At 44.3% G+C, this 18937-nt stretch overlaps 2 protein-coding genes across 4 annotated transcripts in view; both read right to left on the reverse strand.

The window, feature by feature from the left end:
- Positions 1-1525: 1525 nt before the first annotated feature.
- On the reverse strand, positions 1526-8203 carry SNTN (sentan, cilia apical structure protein). Its single transcript, XM_058031972.1, has 4 exons — positions 4744-8203; positions 4106-4140; positions 3216-3355; positions 1526-1792 (listed from the first exon to the last, which is right to left on the reverse strand). Exons 1-4 carry the CDS (start codon positions 4947-4949, stop codon positions 1634-1636), a joined length of 540 nt encoding a protein of 179 aa, XP_057887955.1. The 5' UTR covers positions 4950-8203; the 3' UTR covers positions 1526-1633.
- Positions 8204-10238: 2035 nt separating this feature from the next.
- SYNPR (synaptoporin) overlaps positions 10239-18937 on the reverse strand; it is a 97286-nt gene continuing 88587 nt past the window's right edge. For all 3 annotated transcript variants that reach the window (XM_058032016.1, XM_058032014.1, XM_058032015.1), the window contains 2 exons: positions 13071-13262; positions 10239-12019 (listed from right to left, as the gene is read on the reverse strand). In XM_058032016.1, the coding sequence (XP_057887999.1) occupies positions 11753-12019; positions 13071-13262 (459 nt within the window). In that variant the 3' untranslated portion in view covers positions 10239-11752. The remainder of the gene's footprint in view (positions 12020-13070; positions 13263-18937) is intronic.

The raw sequence follows: 18937 nt of genomic DNA on the forward strand, positions 1-18937 counted from the left end.
TGAGTGGGCACCCATGGGAGCAGGCACCCTCACTGTCACTGGGACAGCAGGGGGATGCTCCCTGGGCAGACAGACAGACAGAACAAACAGGACAGACAGAAACACTGCATCCTGGCTTTTTCATTCTTGCCACAGGCTGGATGCTGCCTGTTCTTGCAGCCACCATCACAGCAGGGGCTTTGCTAATCAGGCTTTTATTTGTAGTAGGACCAATGAATGTTTAGCCTCCAGACCAGGCCTGTCCTGGCTGAGGTCCAAACCCAGCACCTTACCTGCTGAGCTTCATTTCAAACCCCACCACATCCATCTGCATTTCTTCTTTCAGCTCCAGCCCACACTGCACAGAGACATTCCTTCTCCAAACAATTGGCTGTGGGTCTTCTATTATAGTCTTTCCTTCACATCAAAATCCATCACAAAACATCATCTTAGTCCCTGAAAACACTAAGAGCCTTTTTATGTCAAAGAGTTAAATCTCATTACTCAGCAGGCATTAATTTCCCTCTTTTAACACTAGAGGGTTTGATCCCTTCCTGTTAAAAATTTATCCACAAAGCTAAATCATTATTGTCTTCCCCTTTCTAGCCAAGGAAGAAGAAAAAATTTAAAAGGCTCCAACGTTTTGCTGGCTCATTCATCTTGGTAGATTCTTATTAAATCCTTGCAGGGGCTGTTCTGTTCCTGGGGTATGAGACTGCTTTTTGTGTCCTAAAGGGATGTCACAGTAGGATAAATATTGGCTCTGAGCCAGGACTTTGTAGGTAGGAATCAAACCAAATATTAGGATGATGAGCATTTAATGCTTAGGCTCTGGCCCTAACCAATATCACTCAGTTCCAAAACAACCAATTTATCGGCCACCCTTTTTTCCCACCATCCCTGGTCTGGATCACCTCTTATCTGGTTTCTGCTTTTCACATTTTCATGGCACAGCAGATTCAGCAGGCTGCCCTGTTTGGGTCACTCCCCTGGTCATACAAGCACAGCGCTGCCAGGGATGCCCTGCAAATGTTGGACTTGAAATTCCTTCCATTGTGATCTGTAAATGAAGAAAGCAGCTGGAGGAGGAAATAAAAGTAAACAAATGCTCCCTTCAGCAGGGTTAATGGTGGGGTGGAAACCTCTCAGACTAAAATCAACCTTTACCTAAGACAGGAACAGCTTTTGTGGTCATTGCCCATTGTGAAACCCATCACTGGTGACCCAAGCTCAGGGGTGACAATCCCTGGGGTGGATGGGAGAGCCCAGGGAGCTGGGCAGCCCTGATTCCAGGGGAGTTGCACATTTTGGCAGCTGTGTCTCCATCATGTCCCACACCACCACAGGGAGAGGATGGAGAGCCTGGGCTGCCTTTCCTGGCATTGAACTGGGCTGGGGGCTGCCCCCAGCTGTTACCTGCTCTTGCCCCCAGCAGGAGCCAGTCACCCACTCTGCAAAGCACAAATGGAAGGGACACAAATCCCTGAGCACCAACTTCATGGAGTGTCTCAAGAGAGGAGTAAGTTCAGCCAGATTTGGACACAACTTTATTCCATTTAAAAGGGACCAGCACAGGGTATCCAGGCACTCTGTGTGTACCTCACTCATGCTTTCCTCATATGCTACCAGGCCATTTCTTCTTTAAAATCACAGATCATTTTGTGGTTTTCACATTTTTGATCTCCTGCAGCAGGTCAGACATTAGAGTGAGACTGACTAACAAGATCATGAAGTCTTCAAAATTAATTTTGTTCTCTGATTCCTCATCCAAGGAAGAAATTATTTCCTGGTATTTTGGTTTGTTTTCTTGGCCCTATGGAGGATTTTAAATGAAAAAAAAAGAGCATGAAATTCCTTTTTTATTGCATCACTAAAAAAAGAAAGACATCTACTTATGTAAATATTAATGTATTTTTTATTTTCCCATTCACGTTGTTATGTCAACATTCATATTAGTTTTTCAAGAGAAATTCAAACAGAAATATTATTGTAGTCAGAAAGGAGAACAACCAGTCCTCAAAGTTTCCATCAGAATCCAGCATATATCTTTATGTCTAAAAGACACCTAATTATGACTGAAAATCTGCCAATGATGATGATACAGCTGGTAACTGTTAGATAAAAAAGGGAGCCCTGTGTCCTGATAAAACTGGGAGGAGGAAACAACTAACCCTCTTAGATTGAATATTCAAATATATACAAATACATATTGTGAAGGTCTCAGAAACTGTTGATTTTACAGGCATAACTTTAATACTGCTACTCCTGGTCTTCTTGGGCATTCTTGTTGGAATGGATTATTAGAATTCTGTAACATATCTATTATTTATATTTCCTAACGTAAAATCCTTGCTAGAGTTCCAGGGTCATTTTTTAACTAAATTTCCAAACCATCTCAGGATCCCAAGCTTAATTGCTTCCAGTAATATTTTCAAAAGGTGCCTCATTTCTAATTTGGTGCCAATTTGCCCTCCCCAACCAGTCATGTGATCTTGTCATTTTGGGAAGGAAAGATATTACCTCTCTCATTTACTTATTTGAACTCTTTTTTATTAGTCCAATATAACTTTTCCTACCACTTGATAATTTATTATTTTGGTGTTTTTGGGTTTTTTTGGTGTTTTTTTTTTTGTTTTTTTTTTTTGGTTTTTTTTGTTTTTTTTTTTTTTAATTTACAGAGGGGAAATAAACCCCTGTGGGAAGTTGACAGCCACAAGTGCTGCTGTGATGGTTTTTCACCACACCTTTCTGCCCCTTTCTCCCAGGAACCCACCAGTGACAGCAGAGAACACAGAACATGGCTCTGCAGAACAGCGCTGGCCTCAGTGCTCTGGCAAACCACCAAACACCTCATTAAATACCATGAGTTTCTTCTCTTCCTAAAACCACCTTCTTGTTATCTTCCAAGGGTTTTAATTTAGTTGGTTGGTTGGTTTTTTTTTTTGTTTTGGGTTTTTTTTTTTTTGCAATTGCCCTGTTTTCTTTAAACAAATTCAAGCAGCAATCAGCTGTGGTTTGTTGTTGTGCTCCTCCTTTGGCCCTGTGTTAGACACAGGCTCAACATAAAGCAACTCAGTCACAGAATTTGTTTGTGCCAAACCCCTCAAGTCTCCCTTGGGACGACGCCATGGACTGCCTGATGCTGGCCAAGCTGCAGGAGAGAGCCTGAGCTGCCATTCCTGCACCCAGAGTGCCCAGGGCTGTCCCAGTGCCACCCAGCCAGCAGATCCCCTCACCTGGATGAAGTGCCAGAACTGGGATTGCAGTAAGCTCTTGGTTTCAGACTTGCTGAGCTTGCTCTCAGGGTCAGCATGGTTGTTATACACCAAAGCTGCTGTAGCAAAAGCCTTTTCAAGGTCTGAGCCTTTTCTTAGAGCTGGAGGGAGGAAAGGTTTATCCAAAAAAAAAAAAAAAAAAAAAAAAAAAAGGCTTTTGAGATATAATTGAAAGGAATCTGTTAAAACCATCCAGGGTGGGTGGAAACCTGTGTAGTTTCATTAAAGTTAATGAGACTGAAACTGTTTATACCCACAGAGGATCTGGCCCAGATTTTATTTGGAATGGGCCAGCACCATGCCTCATATCCCATGCAATCACACCCTGAAGGGAGCTTTCCCTCAGAGCCAGGGGTGTGGCACAGCACGGGGCTTGAGACCCACCTGGCCTGTCCTGACCCTGGGCACCCAGCAGGGACCTGCCACACCACAGGGACAGGCCATGGTGGCCATCTCCAGGATGCACTTGGAGCCCCAGAGACCTACACCAGGGAAAACAGGGCCCCTTTGGGAGCATCCCTGTGCTGCACCAGTGCTGCACCTCAGCATTATGGCAAGCTTGGGATCTGGGCTGGATCCATCCCACCCTTGTGCATGACTCTGAAATACTGATGCTCACAAGCTCTGCCAGCAGGGGTTACACAGATGATTTATGCTGTGATTTTTTTATGAAAAGGCAAACACAGGACGAGATGTGACAGCACAGGGCACAGGGACACATGAGACCCTCATGACTTGCACCAGCTGAGGATCTGCACAACCTCTGCAAGCGCTGTGACACTGCCAGAACTTTCTGCACGTGGGCTGTGAATGACCTGAACCCCAAAGGGGCAGTGAAGGGCTCCCCTTACCTTTTATTGATGCCAGCTGCTTGGCAATGGGTACACTGGTGGTGAGAAAGCAGAGAGGCACAATTATCACTTGGTAAATTGTGTTGGGTATTGAGTTTCTCCATGAATGAGCTTGCTCATTTCTGTTTTATTTAATCACCCAGGAACTCAGGGCTTCCCAAGGGACAGTGTCTTTCCTGCACAGTGGAAAGGAAAATGGCCTCTACAAGAAGCACAAGAACATCACACAGCTTCTAATCCCTCACCTGAGTGAGTAGCCTGGAGTTGTAACTAAAGTTGATTATTAATTTTAAGTGAGGGACATTGCAACACACTTCATGTAATTTCTTCATGAACATGAAAGAGGCCCCAGAGGTTTCTCAGTTTTATGCTCATTCCCAGGAAAGTGGAGAGGGGTCTGCCATCCCCTCCTCACCAACGCTCTCAGTTTGGAGCAGACACATAGCTTTTATTTCCAGCAGGACTCACATTTGTGAGAATCATCCCCCTGCTTTCAATCAAAACCTAAAACCTGCTTACCTTGTGCTGAATTGCTGGAAACTAATTACAGAGCATGTGATAGAGACAAACACACCCACATGATGAGTTCCAACACAAATGGCAGATCACCCAGATGCCACAACAAAGAGATGACTTACCCCTTGGGCATGCCTGCAGCAGCTGGAGGGCCTTTTTTGGTGGCAGCAGGAGCAGGCTGACTGACTGAGTACTGCTTCATACTGGGAACACTTGTTCTGCAGCCACACATCTCCAGGCCAGGCTGTTTGTGATCTCCAGGCAACGGGGTAATAGCAAGCAGGTGGATGGCAGCTCTGCCCCGTGGAAGCAGCCTGCTTGTAGCCATGCCTATCAATAATGCAAACACTACCTGGGAATCCTGGAGCCAGTGAAATACCCCAGTCTGCAGCAGGAAGGCACTGCTGGGCTGGCAAGCAGTGGGGCTTGAATTTCACAAGGGAATTTGACAGAAACAAACCCAGCTCATAATGGAGCCTGGATCCTCTCAGACCTGTGGGGATGTAACTTTGCATCGGGAATAACTTTGACACTGCATCCACTCATCTATACAAATTATAATTTTAATGAGAAACATTCCTGCTGTGGGATAATGTAACTTGCCCCAAGCTACAAAGTGAGTTATTCCTGCAGCCAGAGCTGGAATCCAAACACTTCCTAGCTCCGGATCCAGCATTTATCCTAGATGAGCACACTCCTGCTCTAATATTTATTCTATTTCCCTGTCACGGTGCAAAGAGCCCTGCTCTGCCTCCAAACCAGCTCCAAGGCAGCCCCCAGCAGGGAGCCTGGGCTGTGCTTCCCACCCGAGCAGGGAGTGCTGCTTCCCCAGGCAGCTCGGAGCCATATGGCAGAGCAGGCACGCATTAGAGGAACTGGAAGGGCTCCAGTGAACTTTGTTATTTATTGGCATGGATATTGCTATTAGAAAACACAGCTTGTCACACTGCCTAGCTCCGTGCACGGGCTCCTCTCTTTGCCTAGAGGTGTCTAGACAGGATAACTTCAAGTTTAAAGACAAAGCAGGCAGTTTAATTCCAGGGTGGTCTCTTAATAGGTGGTGACTTCAGCTACCTCACCCAGCTCATCGTTCCTGGTGAAAGGATACAATACTGATGTTAAAACTGCCCATGATGAGACTTTATGTAACGGGACACACAAAGGAGACTGCAACAGATGGCCCAGAGAATTAAAATGTTTTCCTCATTTAGTAGAAGCTAAATTACTGAAGGCTAATGAATAAGGATGTTCACCACCTTACCATTCCTGGATTTTAATTATCTTAAAAAGCATGGGAAAAGAGAACCTTTAATTTTCCATCTAAGAGTGTCATTACTCAAACAATTCAGAGCCTTTTTCTGAGAGGTTTAAGCTGTCTTAGATCTCTAGTGCATTCTTTAGGACTGGCTCATGAATAAAACAGAGCCTGTAATTGCAATGACGAAGCCAAAACACATATAATCAATGCTCATTATTCCTTCAATTAACACACTAAAATTAAACAAGAATTCAGGCTTAGTAATCTGCCATCAACTAAAAAAAAAAAAAAAAAAAGAGTCTTGATATCATGTTGAAGTGATAATTCCCTTTCACATCTGTTGAACCATACATGAAAAGCCTTACATCCTGGTTAATATGTGGAATGGAGATGTTTGGTCTTAGCATGCAAGGTGAAAAATGAGAGTGAGAAACAGACTCAGTTTCCTGTTTATCAGTGGCAGGCAGTACTGTGAGCGGGCTGGCAAACCCAGCCCTCTGTGTTTTGGGATCTTTCCACTGCAGATCAGATTTCAGCTCACAGTTGTTTTAATCTCACCGACTTTTGAGAGCCTGAGCTCTAGAACAGGTGATTTGCTTTGCTGGGGTAGTAGCAAGTTCAGACAAACCTGGGGTTCATTATCCCTCTAGGATACACTAATTAATGTGTGCAGGAGCATTTGTGCCTGACAGATAAGGGGTAGCATGAGGATAACCCTTGCCTTTGCAGATGATCAGCTTTGAAGATTGAGATTTTGGCTGTGCGTGTAGCTCGAGTATTCTGGTCAGCAAGGTGTGTGTGGAGCCAGGCCATCTGCTCTGTAGCTATTTTGGTACACACTATTTATGTTTGAAATATCCAGGTGCCTTTATTGGTCAATTTTTAGCATGTTTCACACGTTAACAATCCTGTCTGCGCAAAATACGCAACCTGCCACTTCAAACTGCAAAATCCTTGCAGGCAGTTCACTTAAAATAATTGCCACTGCAAAAAGCCACAGCCTCTGCCTCACTTTTGGTATTTTCCTGGAGACTTCCTCCTCCTTTTTTAAGGAAATGCTTTTTGCATTTCAGAAGGCTGATATTGTGAAACGCGTGTGTGTGTGACAGAGCCCTGACTCCCTTAGAGATGACCTGGGTGGGGCAGGATCCCAGGGACACAGGCAGGAGGGAATACCTGAAACAGGAGACACACTCACACCTCCTGGCCTCTCAGGTTTCATTTCACCAGCAAACCCTTCAGCAGCTGCAGGAGAAGAGCTGCAAACATGCACCCAGGCAGGTAATAGCTTGAATTCTTCACTCAGAGAAGCTGTGGCTGTCCCATCCCTGGAAGTGTCCAGAGCCAGGTTGGACAGGGCTTGGAGCAGCTTGGGATAGTGGAAGGTGTCCCTGCCCATGGTAATGGGTATGGAACCAGATGAACTTTAATCCTGAAAATACTATTGCCAAGTAATTTTCCCTCTGAGAATGTTTTATTATAGGACATTTAGATTTCAGAAAGGCAGCTATATTCTTAAAAGCCTAGAATCTCATTAATGGGGGACAAAAGAATAAAAATGTAACAGCAGGAAGTAAATGCAACAAACAGGATGCCTTCTCACTGAACTATTAAAATTTCATATAGAAATGCTAAGATCTTCATAATAAAGATAGATGTCAGTGACAAATGATGGTATAATCAGGACCAGATATATTAATAGCAAAATACAAATAATTGCTGATGTTGTAGAATTCCAAAAAGAAAAGCTCCTGCATTTAGCAGAAGCTGGGAATAGAAAGAAATCCTAAAAAAGAATATTGAAGTTAGGGGAGAGCACAAGCTAAGTAGACCATCTATTCACATACATAACAAATTTTGACTAAAATCTTTCTTAAAACCAGTGGACAAAGGACTAAATGCTTGTGACATGATATGGCATAATGAGAAGAACTTTTTTCAGAAAAGGATTAAATAATACAGTGGCAGTTTTTAATCAGTAGCTCTTAATCTGTCTGTCATATTAACTGTGAAACTCTGGAGATATTGTCAGGAGCAGACTACAGGGAGGTGCAATGCATGTTGATGCCACTGCCTTGTATATCAGCACATCACAGTTTCAGCCAAGATTGATTCAGGGCTACAGCCTGGATTGCTCTTTCAATTTGAGAGCCTATAAAGATTTGAAATAATTAACCTAATCAGGTCAGGCGATTGTAACATGAATTCATGCAACAAGAGCACAAACTTTCTCCAAGTCTTAGCCATCACTGAGGCTCTGTTATGTGCAGATCAATGGCCACAATGAAGGAGATCTGGCCCTCAGGAAAAATATCACACACAAAAACCCCAACCCCATCCAGCCAGGACAGAGCCCTGTGGGCTGTGTTTGCATCTGAACTCACCCATGTCTCCCTGAAGTGCTGGGCAGGAGGTGGAGCGGGCTCAGAGCCAGTGGTACCCAGGGCAGGGGATGCACTCTGCAGAGCTGGAGGGAGCATTGGTGCTCCAGGAGCAATGGAGGAAACCCAAACCAGCAGGTGAATGTGCCCCTTCCTTGGCCTCTGAGGCACCTGGAGAGACAGTCCTGTGCTCCTCCCTCCCCACCACACTCACCAGATGCACCTGCCTCTCCCCCATAGCTTCACACTTGATAATGCAAATATGCTCCTAACTTGGGTAGCTGAGAAATGGGCTATAAAGAGAAACACATGGGAAAACAGGAGGGACAGCACAAAGATCAAGGAACATGTTTTTTCTCTCCTAGGCTGACCTAGTTATTCAACTAACTGGCAGAGATACTCTAATGATGAAGCAGGGAAGCAAGGAGGCTGCCAGCAGCAGTTTCACAAAGGATGCTTGAGTTTACTTTGCTATTTGTCTTAAATCCAGGTAACATCAAATACAGTCTTTTTCATAAGTTGCTCAACCCTTGGCTATGGAGTCCCCATCCCCAGCAGAAATAAACTTTCAATTTCTCAGCGACTGCAAAAGGATGAGACTCAAATCTAGAGGAAGACAGAGAAAACATTCAGATACATTTTCTTACATAACACAGACAAGTGCATGCATCATTTTTGTTTTCCCTTTTGCTGCTGCCATACTTTATTAACCTGAGAAGCTATGGATAGAGATTTTTCTTCCCTCCTAATTCAGAGTGAAGATTACAGTCCCCAAAGGGTAACAACTGGCTCAACTGTTCTGTACAGCAGCCAGGAGCTGAGGTACCTGTAAATATCTGGCCAGCAGGGTAAAGCAAGAGCGAGTCTTCCATTAAAATATGAGCCTCCTACACTACTTTTTGTTAACTCTTCAACCAGTTCTGCCCTTCATGAGAAACCCTTAGACCTGGAGTTACACAAATAGTGCCCAAAATATGACATAAACTTAATTCTGTTCCAAGCCTTGTATCAAAAACTGCCCTTTCTCCAGGGGTGTGAGCTCCAGAAAGCTGCAGTCCTGTGCTCACACAAGAATTTAATCTGGTTTGAAATGCAGGAATAAACCAAAGCAAAACTCATTTCCATCCCTTAGCATTGGATAGAAAAGTTTAGAATGGGAGCCTGCTGATTTGGGTGGAAAAGTTCATGAAGAGAAAGCTAGTTGACACAAAAGCTATTTCTAGAGGAGAAACTTAGATATGGGAGCTCAGCTTGGGATGTTCCTCATCAACTAGTAGAAAGGGAATTTAAAAGAACAACAATAACAAAAAAAAAAAAAAAAAAGAAAAAAGAGTAGAAGCAGGAATAAGTGGGAGAAGGTATGAAGAGCACACATCCCATCACACCCCTTGCCACACATACAGGTTTCACTTTCTCCTGACCTGCCAATGTCCAACATTTTTCCAAACTTAAAATAAAACCAACCAACCAAACAAAACCACCTCCCCCAAACAAACAACCCCAAAACCAAAAAAATCACATAAAAAACCCCAAACAAATTAACCAAGAGCCAAAATAACATTTTTCGTTTACCCAGAAAATTGTACTTTGCCTTCATTTGGAATAGGAGAACGTTTAGATATTCCAGTTTGTTTTCTCTACAACTCACACATAGCTTTCCAGCAATCCTCAGAACTGGGATGGGTGGCACACTACTGGACTAATCCTACTGACAGTGGAAAGAGAGGTAAAGAGGCAGGCAGGTATTAAACTGCACACTTTTAATTTTTTTAAAAAACTTGTGATACTGACCTTTAATGACAGGTGTCTGCAGAAGTGTCGTACTCCACTGTACATTAACACAACCCCCATAAAAGTGTTGGAAAACAGTAAGAATATGACCAATAAGGTCAGGCATAGGAATAGTTATTTTTCTTTAATAGTTATCTTTGTCATTTGGCAGTGACATTTCAATATTAACATACTCTGAAAACATGCATTGTATGCAATAACTTTATTAGGGTCAAATAGATATCACAATATAGATTCATCCACTGAGTAGCCATAAATTGGTTACAACAATCATAGAAGAGACTAAGCTGTTTTAAGCTAAGATGCTTTCAACATTACAGCTCATACAATAAGATTATATACTGATACACTTTGATCTAGAAATGCAGATGATCAGTTTTGATTAGTACATTGTGCTTCAGGCTTTCATTTGTGTCAATGCATCCCATATGCTGTAGTGAGGGAGGGCTGAATTTCCCAGGGAGGAATCCAAACAGGCTACAAGGCTGGCTCTGGCTCTTTCAGGACGAGTTCCTCTGAGCCTGGGTTATTTGGTCAATCCAGTTACATTCTCCATTAGCACCAAGCTAGCGCTCAGAGCAGCAATCTAACAGAGGGATATCTAACAATCTTGAAACAGCACGGACAGAAAGGTTTTCTTCCCATCAAAGGGCATAAAGGAATATTTATGCTTTGTAAGGTCACAACAATACGTGCGGTTTTCATGTTGCCGTGTCAAGCAACAGGGCGTTTCCACATGATTTTGTGTACTGATATCTGCACCTCTGTTATCTTAGTTAAATAAATACCTTTGTAAACATATAACACAGTTACTTGGTCCTTATTCTCCACAGCTCACATTAAAAGATTCACAAAACATCCATAGAAATAGTGATTTATAGAAGGAATACTTAGCTGAGTTAAATGGAATAAACATTGGTCAGGTACCATAGATACTACTGAATGCCATTTCAAGGAAAAACAGTTTAGTTACAAAGCATTCAGAACTTGGGTAAGCCATATATTCAACTCTGCAAAATATATAAAAGATGCATACTTCTTTTAAACAGACATTTAACAAAATGTAGTGGCAGAAGTCGAGAAGTTCCATTTACACAGTCCAGACATTTGGTAGTATGAAACTGCTTATCCATGCACTAAATTACAGATGGATGACTCAGTTAACTGAAATAATAGTAAAATCTTCTGAAACAAAAAGGTATAACCAAAACAAACTCTCTGAAGAGTCACAGACAGGCAGTTCTGAAAATTTAGGTGCAATGTTACATGCATGGATATACAGAATAATCTGTAGAAATCATAGTAAAACACTTCCGTTTTTCACCAAAATGCAGAAGGAAATTCAATTATATTATGCATATTAAATACTACAGACTTGAGGCTACAAAAAGCTTCTACCATCTTAACACATACAAAACTACCATAAAGTTATCTCTACAGTACCTACTACAACAGCAACTCCAGGTCACCGGCGAGGAGCACATCCCCTGTGTCTGGCTAATCAGGGAAAGAAAGGCCAACTCCAGCCCCCTGGCCACCTCCCATCTGCCAAAGGAGGTGGGCTTAGACCTTCAATGGACATTAAACACTGTGTTGTAGTATGAATTTATGTAGAACCCTTAAAAATCTGGTGCCACTGAAACTTGAGACCTGTTAAACTGTCTACTTGCGAGGGGTGCAAGAGCTTGCGCTGCGTGAACCCTAAATTTGATTAGAGAAGGAGGTTGGCCCGCTCTGCCCATAGCTCTGGGACTGGCCATATTCACCCACCTGGCCATAGGAGCCTGGCTGGTTGTAGCCACCAGCTGGCCCATAGCTGTCTTGGTTGTAGCCACCTTGGTTGTAGCCCCCGGGCTGCTTCTCCATGGTGTCCGCAGCGTGCCGCTGGCCCGAGGAATGCCAGCCCGTCTCCTTAAACACAAACCAAATGTTGCCTGCCCACAGGATAAAGTTCAAGTAGCCAAAGACCTGGGTGGGAAGAAGAGGAGCTCGTCACCAGCAGCCACAATCTCACAGCTCAACCTAATGTTATGGTCCCCACCATAACACTAGGTCCTGGGGAAAGGCAAAGCTGCTCCCAACCTCTCCTTCCCAAGGACAAGAGGAAATGGCCTCAAGTCGTGCAAGAGGAGGCCCAGATTGGTTATTATGAAAAATCTCTTCACTGAAACTATTGTCAAGCACTGGAACAGGCTGCCCAGGGAAGTAGTGGGGTCACCATCTGTGGGGTAAGTGTAGATGTGGCATCTGGGGATAGGTTTACTGCTGGACTTGGCAGTGCTGGCTTAGTGGTTGGACACCATAATCTTAGAGATCTTTGTGGTTGGACTCTGTAATCTTAGAGATCTTTTCCAACCTAAATGATTCTCTGATTGTCCCAAAACCTGCAGGAAAATTTTCTCAGCTTTGGAGCAAATTCCTGAATTCATCTCCCTTAGCTGTAGCTCACAAGGTGTCTGCTTTGCTTTTTGTTTTCAAAATAAAGGTCAAGTTTTTAGAGCAAAAAACTTTTTTTGCTTGAAAACATAATCTAGTTTAAAGAAAATGTGGAAAGATAAAATTGAAAGAAACTAATTAAAAAAGAGAGCTCTTAATTGGTCAGGTGGCCTAGAGGGATTTTTTGTGTTTATTTTTTTTAACATGCTGAAGTCCAATTTTATGTTGGTTTTTTGGAGGATTTTTAGAAGAATCTGTAAGGCACAAACATTTCCTTCTAAAGGAGCACACAGACCCCTTTGCAAAAGAGTTGTAGTGAGCAAGTTAAAAGCAGAGGGGCAAACAATGCACTTGGACAGCCACTTTGCTTTTTCCCCATCCCAGCCCTGCACACTCACCCTGCTGCTGCTCCATGGCAGAGCTGCTGTGAGTCACAGCCTGCCTTTCCCTGCAGCAAGACTGCACTTCCAATTAAATCATGTCAGCTAACTGGTTTACACCAGTCAATTTAGGTCAATACACAGCTAAAAGATGAAAATACACTGCAAGGTAAGGGTGAACAGCAGCAGTAAAAGTCACTTACAACCGAAGTGTTGAGGCTTGACATAACAGGGCTGCGAACAGGCAAGCATTTGTTGGACTGCTGTTTGCAGGCAGACATCAGCAGCAGCACTTCATCAGGGTCAGTTGCAACCTTTACATCTGACAGTCCTTTAGCCCAAGCAGATGAGCTCACTAGCCACAAGAATGAGAAGACCACTGTCACAATGAAATCCTAAAAGACAAATTAGTTAGAAGCATTATACTGGTGTGTCCATTGGAAAGGAAAAAAATATTAAAAATCACCAGAAAACTCAAAGCTTGTGTCAGAGGAGGGAAATACCAAGAGCTTGTTACTTAGTGGAAGGCTGTGTTACTGTCATCACCCGCAGAGCTAATTTTCAGAAGTGCTTGACACACCTAATGGGGCAGAGCCCCTGGGCTGACATTTGCATCTCGGGCCTTGAGGCAAGATTCCCACAAACACGTGGTTGGTACCCACATGTGAGGATGCTGATCTGCCTTGAAAATGTGGCAGTTCAGAGCACCAGGCTGATGCATTGGGATGAATTACAAAATACAGATGCCTGCAAACAAGATGGGCCCTCCTGAGGGCTGGGTCTTGCCCTGGGTACTCCTACAGACAGTCAGGGTGGGTTTCCAATAGGAAGTGTTTCTGTCCTAGGGAAAACCTGAAATTGGCTAATCCTCAGGTACCAGATGAGGAGTTTTCTCACCAGCCACAGGTAAGGCCAAATGTCCCTGCTGCATAAGCCATGCAGCCACTAATTACTATGAGTGAGCAAGTAAACAGCAAGACTTGCCAAGCAGAGACTCCTCCCTGGCCTGGTAAAGCACTGGTTCCTAATTCCCATTCATGTGAAAAGAGGGGAGAAGGTGGGGTGGTCCCTCCAGGTCCCAGCAGCTCTGCTCTGATCCACTCTGCTCACTTTCCCCTTGAAAGACTCTCGGGAGCACGCACAGGCATAAACTTCTCCTTGTCTTAGCCAGAACAAGTGGCCAAGTGACACTGTTGTTGTGTGGGTTTGGGGGGAAAGGAGGGAGGAGGTGTGATTTTTCAAGCTTTCTTGTGTCTTGCTAAAACAGAAGAGCCTTTCTGCTGTCATATTTCATCCCATCTGTCAGCCCACAACAGATGGCAGAGGTGCCAAAGTCTAACATACCACTAACTGCATCGCTGCGTCTTGATATCCCACCTCCCGTGGGGCTGCTTCCCCTTCCCCCTTGCAAAATAAAGGTGTGCATGGAAGGGAGGGACAACACTCATTAAGAACCCAGTGTTTCAGGTTGCTTCTCAAAGAAACAAGCAATCTCTAGGAAACACCATTCTCATGTACAGCACAGCTGACATTTGGGGAAGGAGCTCTCCATGGCACCCCAGGGGTGCAGGGCGTGAGCCCCGTCATGATGGATGAGGCACCAGTCAATAAAGGGAGCCTTGAACAAAGGATGTCTCCACTGACGCAGATGGGATTAAATTAACTGTGCTTGGATGCTTTCCCAAAGGATACATCCTTCTCTTTTAACAATTTGCTTTCTGCAGGCCTGTGTCTGCCACCGAGCTCTGAGTTCCTCTGACCTCCCTCGTGCTGCCCAACTGGGCTCTCTTGAAGAGCGTGAAGCCCAGGATTTGACAACTCCCTTAGCACCCACAGAGACTCCATGAGGCATATAGCCCAGAGTAATTCTTCTTCTCAGGGAGATTTCCAGCAAGAGAAATTACTGTATCTCAGACGTCTTAGCAGTGAATGAGAAAGAGATTCCTAGAGGCAACGGTTCAATTGCAAACGTTCCCTAAAAATTCCAGCTGGTAGAAAGACGAGGTGTTTGCTGAGCTGTGGATGATGATGGGAGATGCTTTTTATTTGCTGTGAGGTTTGACATGCTATCAACCCAGATGCCAAGCCTCTGTGCAGCTTTGGACTGACACAAGAGATGGGGACACAGCAGAGTTTTGGGGAATGTATTTTCCAAATGCCAAGCAACCCTCTCCCAGTGCCACCACACTTGAAGCAAACTAAACCCAGCTCTGTAATCAGTGCACTGGCAGTGTCAATTAAAGAAATGCATAACAGCAGGTAGAAATTTGATGCAAACAGAGACAAACTGACTAAAACTAATGCAACACAGGAGATCAAACTTGCTAAAAAGAGAGAAATTTTAAAAGCAAGCAAAGTTCTTGAAGCAGGTGGTACAGACCTGCAGGTGGTACAGCAGCAGGGGTACAGACCTGCTGTTGAGCTTACAGGCCCATGTTGGAGAGGCTCATTGCACAAATTACTGCATCTGCATGATACAGTCTGACTGGTGGTATAGCCCATGTCCTGGGCTGTAAGTCCTTCCAGGTCATCCCATGGCACTGTGCAGCTGAGGGGATGGCCGTAAAGACATTAAGTATTTCATGTTATTTCTCAGATCTTGCCTTTCCCATAACTCACCATGCTTCTCCTGATTTCCTCTGCTCCCCTGTGCCAGGGTGTTCACAAAGTCTAAAACCCTGCCCTCTGTGCTACAAACTCCCCTATTTCAGAGCAGGTCAGAGCCTTGGATAGAGGGCTCTTGCTCCTGGGGTATCAGGATCAGCTCTTGTAGAGAGGACCTCCCAAAAACTGTAAAGTCTGCCTGGGTGCAAGAAACACACTGAACCATAAGTGAAAGATGGCACAGTGGAACTCAAAGAGGAAACCATGCAGCCTGGCCAGCAGCTGGCCAAGGAGACAGGACACAAAGGCTAATGGAACACTGGGATTTTTTCAGTAGGTGCTCTCATCAGGGCTACATGGCCGGACTCAGGCTTTTTCTGCCTCCCCTCTACAATGCAAGGATCAAAATGTATGATTCTGCATCTAGAGTGAACTTGCTTCTTTCTATTTGTGTTGAATCTTTGAGAACCTTCAGCTTTGGCTGGAACCTGAACCTCTCTTGTTTTCAAGTGGGTTTGCATTCCTGCCTGAACATTTTCACAGCTCTGGGTGGAACAGAGTTACAAGATAATGACATGCTGAAAATAAAAGTGAATTTCAAGCTAAGCTGTTCTGTGGCTTAATGTCTATCTGGGGAATTTCTCCTTGGTAATTAAGGCCAGAGTGCCTGCATACTGAAACATACTAAAACAAATCTTGCATTTCAATGTTTAATATCCCTATAGCATGGGTGAGTCTTTTTTTCCTTTGGAACAAAATAATTTTTTGTAGTTGCTCTCTTAAAATGATGTCCAGATCTCTTGAGTGTGTATTCTTGTATGATTACACCAAACTCCTAATTACTAAGTTTCTCACTCAGTTCTCAGCTGAGATACTTTGCTCTGCCTACAGATGCCTTTGGGAAAAAAGGAAAACACAAGCATGTAAAGAAAGGCAAAAACTGAAATTTAAAATCCTCAGAGTATACAAGGAGGGACTTTTTAAGATCCTGAAGTACGTGCAAAAACAAAAAAAAAATCCTTGCTGCCTTTTTCAAGTCGAAACTTGTTATTACTGAGTTTGCCAAAAATGTCTACTTGGAACAATTTTATACATTACACATTTTAGAATAGAACTGTGAAAGCCTTTTCTTTTTATAACAATTGAAATATTTCTCCTTGCTATGAAGCTACTTACTGGTTTCTGCAAAATGCCCCCCTTTAAAAGGGGCAGTCACACTCACTTAAGCCTCCTGAGCACAGTTTTGGATTGCCCAGTGTCTGGCATGACCTGACCCAGCCAAGAGCCTCACTCAGAAAGGGGCTGTGCTTCATCTGCTCCAGGCTGGTCAGTGGCTTTGCCAGCCCCTGAAGGCTGTGACACACATGTCCCTGCGTGCACTCTGTGCCCTGCTCTCCCTCCCAGCCACGTCTGCCAGGATGGGCCTGGGCTGTCATGGCTGGAAACAGGGAGAGACTCAGCTCTGGCCTGGCCAGAGTGCCCCCGGCATCCCTCCTGCCTCACAGAGCTGCAGCTGCTGCCTCGTAACTGACTGCCATGCAGGGCTCATGCAACAAAACCTTTCCATTTGTGAAAACCCCGTCACAGATTCACAGCCTCCAAGGGAGCAGCTCCTCAAACGCTGAGGTCCACGAACGCTCCCAGTCAGAGCCTGTCTAGCACTGCCAACAGGCTTCATGGCCAGCCACGCAGGAACAGAGGGAGATTTCTTTACCCAGCAGAGGCAAACCACTCAGGGGATTTGCTTTCACAGTCACAACCACCCTGAAGTTGAAGAAGTACCCCAGCAAGAGGCAGAGGCCTGGTCCCAGCCGGGCAAGCGGCCAGCAGCAGATTGCCGCAGGCAGCAAACGCCTTCCCACGGTGGCATTTTAGCTCTTTTTTGGTTTGAACCAGATCCCACCCCAGATTTTCTGCCGAATGAAGCTTTGAAAGAATTACATGCTTCTTGCAATAGTGTAAGGCCTTGCAAGCTTGCTTCACAGGGAAGTGCAGAGCCTTTTGGGAGGCACCAGCATGTACAGCAAGGTCACCCTGGCTCGTGCTTTAAAAGGAGATGACAAGAGCAGGCTGAAACAGCTCTTTGAAACGCAAAGAAATAATCAGGCACTTCCTAATTTCATTTTTCAACTGTAAAGGATTCAGTCTTTTTTTAATAGATGGTTCTTTATTCTTTTCCTGTCTGTTTTTAGACAACTGGACATCAGTGAGGAAGTACAACATTTAACCAAAGAGGTGTCCAAAGAACAGACCTGGGTGTGCTTAACTCACTCAATCTGCAACAGATGTAAGGAACCAAATGCCTTTCTGCATAATGTGATTATTCATGGGACTCCAGATGCAAAGGAAAGATCTCATCTTCTTAAGATATAAGCATCTTTATGCACCATAAGAATGAGATTAGCAAGTAATCACTATAAAAATGAAATATCTCTTTCCAGGGCTATACCAGTCACCTTTCTTGGCTGAATAATTGTATGCTTTTATATTAATTGACTGGAATATTAATTAAGTGATTTACATTTATACATGAATGCATGTGGTTCCTCATGGCCAAGCTATAACTTCCAGAGACAAACCTGAAGGCACCTAGGGTGTCAGCATGTGGATTTTCAATGGAACACATATGGGGTAAATAAACCATAGGAAAAATTAGAAGCCTGAGTGATGGGGACTGATATACAATGACTATGCCTATTCTTTCTTTTCTGAGAGACATATGGAAGCATCCTATCCCTGATCTCCTACAATTTCAGCACAGCTGGGTTGGTTACTCTCTCCTTGCAAGAAGCTCCAAACGCACAGACCTGAAGCAGAGCATCAACACAGGGGCTGAGCTGGCAGCCCCAGGGTGCAGCTCATCTCTGCTCTCACCACAAACCAGCAGTGCCTCCCAGGTATATGGTGTCAAACATGTGGGAACCAGCTTAGGTTGGTTTGGCCTGAGAGATGGGGATGCACTGAAAACTGGTGGCATTTTGTACATGGCATTCTTTAAAATCTAAGTCACCACCTCCAATTAATCTCTTTTAAAAGTTTCTGTCTCTTGAGCACTAATCAGTCACTTGAGAAGCAGCCTTGCCCCCGTTGTACCCACCAAGGTGAGACCCCAGCTCCTCACTCCACATGTGCACCATGTGGGAGCTCACAGTGGAATGAAAATCACAGCTGAGCTTTGCAGAGCTCAGAAACACACAGCATGTTTCTGTGAGGTACTAATCCCTGGCAATCTCTCCTTGTTCCTTCAGAAACTGGGACTCCAAGGCCCTCTCTTAGGCTCTTCTATCTGTATGAACCCCTCCGAGGATCCCTCAGGGAGCCAGCAAGGGAAGCAGAGGCTGAAGAGTGCAAGGACTCATCATTCCCTGTGGGAATGGGTGAGTAACACAACCAGGGCCCTGTGTGACCAAAATAAAGACTTCTATCCCCAAAACCTGACAGGCAACATTCGCAACAGAAATGGTTT

Source organism: Melospiza georgiana, chromosome 11 (assembly GCF_028018845.1).
Source record: "Melospiza georgiana isolate bMelGeo1 chromosome 11, bMelGeo1.pri, whole genome shotgun sequence".
In the NCBI taxonomy this organism is placed as follows: domain Eukaryota; kingdom Metazoa; phylum Chordata; class Aves; order Passeriformes; family Passerellidae; genus Melospiza; species Melospiza georgiana.

Excerpts from the sequence above, each read along its gene's own strand:
- SNTN (XM_058031972.1), bottom strand. The coding sequence starts at position 4,949 with ATGGCTACAAGCAGGCTGCTTCCACGGGGCAGAGCTGCCATCCACCTG. Across the intron at positions 4,141-4,743 it reads GCTGCAGGCATGCCCAAGGG|TGTACCCATTGCCAAGCAGC; the intron begins GTAAGTCATCTC and ends TCTCACCACCAG. Across the intron at positions 3,356-4,105 it reads GCAGCTGGCATCAATAAAAG|CTCTAAGAAAAGGCTCAGAC; the intron begins GTAAGGGGAGCC and ends TCCTCCCTCCAG.